Source organism: Dromiciops gliroides, chromosome 3, assembly GCF_019393635.1.
Source record: "Dromiciops gliroides isolate mDroGli1 chromosome 3, mDroGli1.pri, whole genome shotgun sequence".
Taxonomy (NCBI): domain Eukaryota; kingdom Metazoa; phylum Chordata; class Mammalia; order Microbiotheria; family Microbiotheriidae; genus Dromiciops; species Dromiciops gliroides.
In genome coordinates this window covers 506,383,513-506,392,055 of record NC_057863.1, presented here as the reverse complement: position 1 = coordinate 506,392,055, position 8,543 = coordinate 506,383,513, and the positions used below count along the sequence as shown (strand labels likewise).

The 8,543-nt window shown below is 39.4% G+C and overlaps 1 protein-coding gene across 1 annotated transcript; it reads left to right on the top strand.

Moving 5' to 3' along the window:
• The first annotated feature begins 6,091 nt into the window (after nt 1-6,091).
• Nucleotides 6,092-7,039, top strand: LOC122751612 (olfactory receptor 8G1-like). Its single transcript, XM_043998724.1, has one exon. The coding sequence runs from the start codon at nt 6,104-6,106 to the stop codon at nt 7,037-7,039; it is 936 nt and encodes a 311-aa protein (XP_043854659.1). The 5' UTR covers nt 6,092-6,103.
• Nucleotides 7,040-8,543: the final 1,504 nt, after the last annotated feature.

The window sequence follows — 8,543 nt, the reverse complement described above, 5'->3', positions numbered from 1 at the left end:
GTTTCCCTTCCATCCTATTCCCTTCCCCATGATATTTATTCTATTATCCATCTCCTTTCATCCTATCACTCTTCAAAAAGATTTGCTTTTATCTGTCTCCTACCCCACTCTGCCCTTCCTTCTTTTGCCCCTCTCTCTTTATCCCCTTCCCCTCCTATTTTCCTGCAGGGTTAGAGAGATTATTCCACCCAATTGAGTGTATTCATTATTACCTCCTTGAGCCAATTCTAATGAGATTGAGGTCTTTGAGCCAATTCTGATGAGTGTTAGGCTCATTTACTGCCCAGATTAAATAGATTACTCCATCCAGTTGGGTGTGTGTTTGTCCCTCCTTGAGGCAGCTCTGATGAGTTTAAGGTATTTGAGCCTTTTCTGATGAGTGTAAAATTCATTTACTGCCCTGCTCCTCTCCCATCTCTTCCCCCACTCCATAAGCCTTTTCCTGTTTCTTTCATGTAGGATTTCACCTCTGCCCTTCCTCCTCCCTCAGTGCATTCCCCTTACCCCTCAATTTAACCCTAAGGATGTCATCACAGGCCATCTAGGGGACACAGTGGACAAAGCACCACCCCTGGACCCAGGGGGATCCCAGCCAAAACCTGGCCTCAGACACAAGACAGTCACCCACTATATGACCCCAAGTGTGTCCCCCAACTCCAATTTTTTATAGTTCTCTAGGGTCTTTGAAAGTCAAATTTGCCATTCAGTTCAAGTATTTTCATCACAAATACCTGAAAGTCCTCTTTTTCATTAAAGTCCCATTTTTTCCTCTGAAAGATTATGATCAGTTTTGCTGGGTGGGTTATTCTTGGTTGTAATCCCAATTCCTTTGCCCTCTGGAGTATCATATTCCATGACCTCATATGGAGTTTTCTTGACAAGGATACTGGAACAGTTTGCTATTTCTTTCTCTAGTGGATTAAGACAAATAGAAGTTAATTGACTTGCCCAGGGTCACACAGCTATTGAATTTGAACTCAGGTCCTGACCTCAAGTCAAGCACTATCTAATGAGCCACATAGCTCTATGTAGTGTTCATGGAGGACTAGCACCTTTGGTATGAGAATTTGCCAAGCCCTTTTCAGGGCTGCTTATCCACCTTTGGTGTCCACCTGTGACCCAACTCTAATCTGTCATTCTAAGAAACTGTAGCATGCACAGTGGCCACATGCCAGTAAAACCTTCTTAGGGAAACCAGGTTGAGAATAACCAGCAGGCTTCAAACTCATAGGTTAGTGTGAGAACTGAGAAAGCATAAGGTGACCTTTCTGAGGTTTCAAAGGTCAGATTGGCATCCTGGAAGTTGCTTCCATTCCTAGACTGCCTTTAAGTCATGTCAATCAATGGACTTGAATGTGACCAGCCAATTAGCTTGGAGCTGTGCATGGGGACCACCCTTCTTCCTGTTGGACAGGAGGCTTCTGGGGGAACTGAGTAGGACTCTTTCTCTCTTTGGAAGTGTGAGAGGCTAGGTGAAGGAGCTGTTTCTCTTTCCAGGAGTAGATCTGATATAGGGTTTTTTCCATTCCTTCAGAGGCATGTGCTCTCTCTCTCTCTCTCTCTCTCTCTCTCTCTCTCTCTCTCTCTCTCTCTCTCTCTCTCTCTCTCTCCTCTAACTTCTAATATACTTTAATAAATGCTTAAAAGCCTAAACTGTTGCTGAAGATCCCAAATTTATAATTAAAGCCTAACTAGTTTTGCTGCCACTGGGGTGGGGCAGGTAAGGACACACACATTAGATTTTAATCATCACATTAGTTATGGGGTGTCTACCCCAAGCATGTGAAGAATTACCCTGGTAGAATGGTGGTAGAATGGTGGTAGAATGGTAGGATGAGGACAATTTGTTCCAAAGGCCATGAAGGCCAATGGTCATGTTAAAGCAGGCACTGTGGAGCACTTAGAGCTTTGTCAGACATCAAAGGCACCAAGATTATCGACTGAATGCCAAGCCATCACCCATTGTTTTGACTTTTTGTCTTGTCACTGGACTTTGATGTCTCTGGAAGAGTGAGGCTGGTTACTTTGTGCAACTCTGCCTCACATAAATCTAATTCATTAGGAAGTTAAGACATCACCCTGTGATGCCATAGAACCTCTTCAAAAAATGAAGGATGAATAACAATAGTCCTACTAATGAAAATTGAGGTACATAGGGTCCTGAAATTCAATCATTAAAACTGATCTATGTATACCACTATTTAGCTACTCCACATCTTGTGCATAAATATAGCATGGAAGACTATCAAGTACTTTGCTAAAATATATAATTTTTATAAGATTCCTCTAAACTAATAATAGGACAATAACCTGTAAAAAAGGGGGGGGGGGACAAATTGTATCAATTTATCATGACTTTTTTTATGAAGCTATATTGGTTTTAATTGAGCACAATTTCCCTAAGTCTTCATAATAATTTGTGTATTTTTAAAATTTTGCCTGTTTCTGTGATTTCATTGCAGATGAATAACATTTATGGAACTTAGAACTAGAAAGTTATTTTTAACCCTCAGAAGTTAAATAACTTGCTCAGTGTCATATTGCCGTTATATATCAGCGGTGGGATATGAACCAAGATTTTCCTGACTCCAAGGCCAACTCTCAATCTACTATGTCCTACTACCTCTCAGGAGCTCACATATAATATCCTGAATATTATAGATTTTTTTCAGGAATAGAAAGCAGGCTCATAGGCCTTTAATCTTGTAGGCTCTACCTTTTTTCTCAACATCCCTATTACACATGCTCTTTAACTATGAATATTCCCCCATGGCTCTGTCCTGGTTCCTTTTCTTCCCTCTCTAACTGACCTCATCAGATCTCATGAGTGTAATTATCATAAATATGCAAATGCCTCACAAAAATGGATCCCGACCTACTTTCTCACCAGAGTTTGTATCACTAAGCATCTAGGGACTTTCAAGTTGGATATCCTGGAACAATGTGTTTTGGCAGTCCATCTGCAACATAAAACCTTTGAGTTGCCTGGAAAACTTAAATGGAAAACAAAATTAATTTCCCACAGCTACATAGCTACAATATACTACATGCAGTCTCTCTGACAACAGACTCTATTCAACTTAGTAGAATACATATATGGAAAATTATTATTTCTACAAAAGTTTATTTAAAAGCAAAATAAAAATTTCTAAGTTTTATTGTATTTTGGTTATGAAATTGTAGGGGTCAAATTTATTATGGGGAGAGTTAATTGGGTGGCTCACCACAATATTAGGGTTCAGAAAATAATGAAAGAACTCTAGGTCCAAAGTTTCCTCCCTTTCAAACTGCCTTTTTTAGTTATTTCTCCCACGCTAATAAGAAAAGGAGATTAACAGCCTCTTTTCCACAAACAAACCAGGTTTTATTAATGGGAATAAAATTTACAACAAACTTGAAGTTAATGAAGCCAGGAACAAGGGAATAAGGGAAGAGAAAACGAATAAGCTCCCTGGCTTTATCAAAGACTGACTCAAACTCCACACTTGCTTCCTGCTCAGTTAGCTCAAAGAGCTGACCTCAATTGCACTCACCACCCTCACCACCTGGGGTCTGTAGTTTCAATGGGAGTCAGCTGTGCAGTCCTTCTCTGGTATGTTCCTCTGCTCACCAGAAGGAAAAAGAGCTCCTTTGAGTGAGTGTTCCCTTTTCTACTTTTTCTCTCCCTCCCCCAAAAGGGAGGTCCTTCAAGTTGGTTGGCTGAGAGTGGTGCCCCTGCTGATGTCAGTAGTAAAGTCACTCAGGGCAGGCCAGGTGTGGCCTCCAATCATTCCCAAGTAGGTACTTAGTCAGTTTCTCATTCTTATCCAATTCAAACAATACTAAATCAATCATGTGGGGCCCCTGGTCGTCTGCCAAATTCCATTATTTTATCGCAAAATTTCAATATAGTTTTGTCATTTATTCAAAAGTTGGGACACATGACTACATTTGGTTTCATTAATATTTATTATAAAATGTATAAAGATGCTAGAGAACCATGAAAATTAATGAATCCATTTCATGAAACTATAGTTATCATATAAAGTTGATTATTTGAATGCTATAGCTGAGTGAGGCTACAGTATACCTGAAGCTAAAAGTGTTCTTTCATATCTCATATTTTTCTGGAGCATGTAGAACTTCTCTTTCCCCTCTCGTACATAAAGTATATTCATATCCTATCTACTTTTCTGATTGTAAGCTCACAATAACAGAGACTATCATAAGTTTTCATTTGTAGAATCCTAGAAATCAATCAAATGTTTATTAAGCAGTTATTACTGTAAATGCATAGCACTATGCTAGTCATACAAAGGCAATGAAAATGAAAAGCAATGAAAAATGAAGCAGTCCCTACCTTCAAGAAGTGTACATACTGGAGGGGGTAGACAACATGCACATATATAAGAATATATGAAATGTATTTAAAAAAAAAACAAATAAATGTAAATTGGGGGAATGAACTTGCTGCTGGGAGAGACCAGGAAAGCTTCATATAGGAGGTAGCATTTGACACTGATTTCCATTTAGTAGGTACTGAATTAACAAAGATGAGATTGAATTGAATTGGGTACTTAGCAAGTGACTTGTGAGAACTTAGGTATGAAGTTTCTGATTCTACTACTTGACTACACTAGACCAGAGGTGTCAAACATCTGGTGGGACATGGGAGATCCACAACAATTGCTAGTGTAGCCCAAAACAGATTAAAATGTAACTGGGAAATATGTAATAAGATAAATGAAATACAATAAAATAAAAATAATATTACATTTTAAAATTAAGTCAATATGCAATATTCATGGATTCTTATGTATGGATTAATGGTCACTATCTATTTTAAATTGACGTCATTGCTTTATACTACAAGCTAGAATAAGGCAGGGACTTGCCCCATCAATTCCCCAAGAGAGATTGTTAGATACTCTGTGAATGAATCAAAATGCTGAAGTTAAGGAATAAGTAAGGTAAACATCAGTAACTTCTTCCCAACAGAGTTGGATCCCCGGTGAGTTTTTTGTCAAGCCTTTGTCTATGTCATTTCTAATAAGATCATTGAAATCTTAAAACTGGGAAGAAAATCCTCTTGTAACTTTCAGCAGTGGTGAAATTAATAGGTATTAGTTTATTCCCTGGACCTGTAGAGGATGATCTGTGCAAAATCACACTCAGGAATTATCATCTCAAGAACTTAAAAATCCAGAAGAGTTTAAAAAGAGATTTCCATGTTCTCATCCATCCAACAGAAAACTCTATGCCAGAGAACAGCTCTGACCTCATTGAGATCAATTCCCTTCAAGGACAATGTCAGTGCAGAGTCTACAAAGTGCCAGACTGGAGGGTAAGTGTATAACTCAGTATTATGATTTGTCTTTCCATACACATAGTTCTGGGATCCAAAAGCTCTGTGATACACTCTCTCCCTTTTTGGTTCAACCTATCCATAACATATTCTACTTTGTGGATGCCAAAGCACCTAGGGCAAAAGGGGAAAACATATAGATGCAATCAAAATTGCACTGTCTCCAATACTAGCATTTTCCAGTAACTTTTTTTTAAACTAAGAACCTCTAGGCAGCCACTGAACTCCTCTTTGACACTGCTTTCTTGAAATCGAGCAAGGTCATAGTCCCCACCCTAGCATCCAGCACAGGAAACTAACAAGCTCTTTGTAAAGCTTCACAAACATGGACAGTTAAAACTCAGTTAACAGTCAATGAAATGTATATGTATGTGTGTGTGTATATATATGTGTGTGCATATGTGTGTGTGAATACATATGAATAAATTAAATATAGATGATAAAGAACAGCTGGAATTTTTTCCTTTCCCTTCCCCTGAAACCTAGTCCATTTCATTGTCTTACTCAGAAGCTGTCTTTAGTATTACATTTCAGAGGAAAGGAAAAACAGTTGCCTTGAGTTTACCTTCCCTATATAATTGATAGTATGGAAGTGGACTTATGTATCCAGTGGACAAAGAGACAGACTCAAAGTGACCAAGAGAGCCATAACTGATAAATTTCCCACTGTGGGTGAGCTTTCTCTGGATGGGGGGTAGCAATGAAGATCCTCTTTTAAAACATTGCTTTTCTCTTAATCCCACAGATTCTGCCCAAACAATGTTCACAGGAAATCATTCCACAGTGACAGAATTTATTCTTGCAGGGCTGACAAGCCGGCCAGAGCTCCAGCTTCCCCTCTTTCTCCTCTTTCTGGGCATTTATTTGGTCACTGTGGTGGGGAACTTGGGTATGGTAATTCTGATTGGTCTCAGTTCTCACCTTCACACTCCCATGTATTATTTCCTTAGCTGTCTATCTTTTATTGATCTCTGTCACTCAACTGTCATCACTCCCAAAATGCTAGTAAACTTTGTTGGAGAGAAAAACGTCATCTCTTACCCTGAATGCATGACTCAGCTCTATTTCTTCCTCATTTTTGTAATTGCTGACTGTTACATGCTGGCTGTGATGGCCTATGACCGTTATGTTGCTATCTGTAGCCCCCTACTCTATAATGTCATCATGTCCCCACAGATCTGCTCAGGCCTAGTAAGTGTGGTATACATAATGGGCTTGCTTGGTGCCACAGCTCACACAGGCTGTATGCTGAGAGTGTTCTTTTGCAAGAAAAATGTCATCAATCATTATTTCTGTGATCTTCTTCCCCTTTTGAAGCTATCCTGCTCTAGTACCTACATCAATGAAGCAATGATTCTATTCTTCGGTTCTTTAAATATTTTTGCCCCTGTAGTAACCATCATCAGCTCTTATGTATTCATTATTGCCAGCATCCTCCGCATCCAGTCCACTGAGGGAAGATCTAAAGCCTTCAGCACTTGCAGCTCCCATATCATGGCGGTTTCTCTCTTCTATGGTTCTACCGCATTCATGTACCTGCAGCCCTCTTCTGTCAGTTCTATGGACCAGGGGAAGGTGTCCTCTGTTTTTTACACCATAGTGATACCCATGTTGAACCCTTTGATCTACAGCCTGAGGAACAAGGACGTCAAAGTTGCCCTGAGGAAAATTCTAAAGAGAAGTAAATTCTGGTGAAGAAGAGATGGGTTAATGTGGTGTTAGTAGAAGACTTTTAGTGCTATTTTATGAGAAACAAATCATTGTTCCATACTAGATGGTTGCATCAATTGACTCCATCCCTCCCCTAACCCTTTCCCTGTTATCTCCAACCAAAAATCAGGTCTTGTTTCATCTATGTTTGCAGTGTGTTTAGGAGGAGGAATCATTTAAAAGTTAGTTCTAATTATATGGAATAACTACACTATCTAATCTGAGGTTGAATAAGCTACCGACAATTTAAGAAACAAATGACGGTATAGCTATGTTAAACTTTCTCATGTTATTATTTTGTATAGAAGATAGGATGCTGAACACAAAATCAGGAAGACTTAGGTTTAAATCCTGTCTCATATTCATTAAGTGATTATGGACAGTTTAAATACTCTCTGTACCTCAATTACCTCATCACTAAAATCAGAATAAAAATATCTGTGGTACCTAACTCACAAGTTTGTTGTGGAGGATAAATAAACTATTGTATTGTGGTAGGAGCAATATCCTAATACCTTATCCCCATACCAGTTAGGCTAATTTTTTTTCTTATAAGATATTGATACTTGTTTAGTGCAGGAGACTAAAGGCTCAGGCTATTCTTTGTTGTTAGTTGTGTCCAACTATGTGACTACATTTAGGGTTTTCCTAGCAAATATATTGAAAGGGTTTGCCATTTCCTTCTCCAGCTCACTTTACAAAGGGGTAAAAAGGAATAACCTTTAAATCAGTTAGGATTGGTTACTTTGATTTATTTTATTTTATTTTTGCAGGGCAATGAGGGTTAAGTGACTTGCCCAGGGGTCACACAGCTAGTAAGTGTCAAGTGTCTGAGGCCAGATTTGAACTCAGGTCCTCTTGAATCCTGTGCTGGTGCTTTATTCACCGTGCCACCTAGCTGCCCCAACTTTGATTTATTTTTAGTTTAAGTATAGTAGTGTAGTATTAAGCTCCCTTCTTTAGAAAAACTAGCCCATATAGCTAAGCTAAGCTAAACTAAGATAGATATTCTCTTAAGTCTAGGTTACCCATGTAGGCAGCTAGGTGGTGGAGTGGATAGAGCACTGGCCCTGGAGTCCAAAGAATGTGAGTTCAAATACAGTCTCAGACATTTGAAACTTACTAGCTATATGACTCTGGGGAAGTCATTTAACGCAGATTGCCTCAAACATCCAGGGCCATCTCCAGTCCTCCTGATGTATATCTTGCCACTGGACCCAAATGGCTCTGGAGGAGAGAGTGAGGTTGGTGACTTTGCACATCCCTTCCTCACTTAAATCCAATTCACTTAAGTCATGACATCACCTCCCTGGTGTCATGGTTCTCTTCAAGAATGAAGGACAATCGGGGGCAGCTAGGTGGCACACTGGATAAAGCACCAGCCCTGGATTCAGAAGGACCTGAGTTCAAATCTGACCTCAGACACTTGACACTTACTAGCTGTGTGACCCTGGGCAAGTCACTTAACCCTCATTGCCCTGCACCCCTC

Excerpts from the sequence above, each read along its gene's own strand:
- LOC122751612 (XM_043998724.1), top strand. The coding sequence starts at position 6,104 with ATGTTCACAGGAAATCATTCCACAGTGACAGAATTTATTCTTGCAGGG.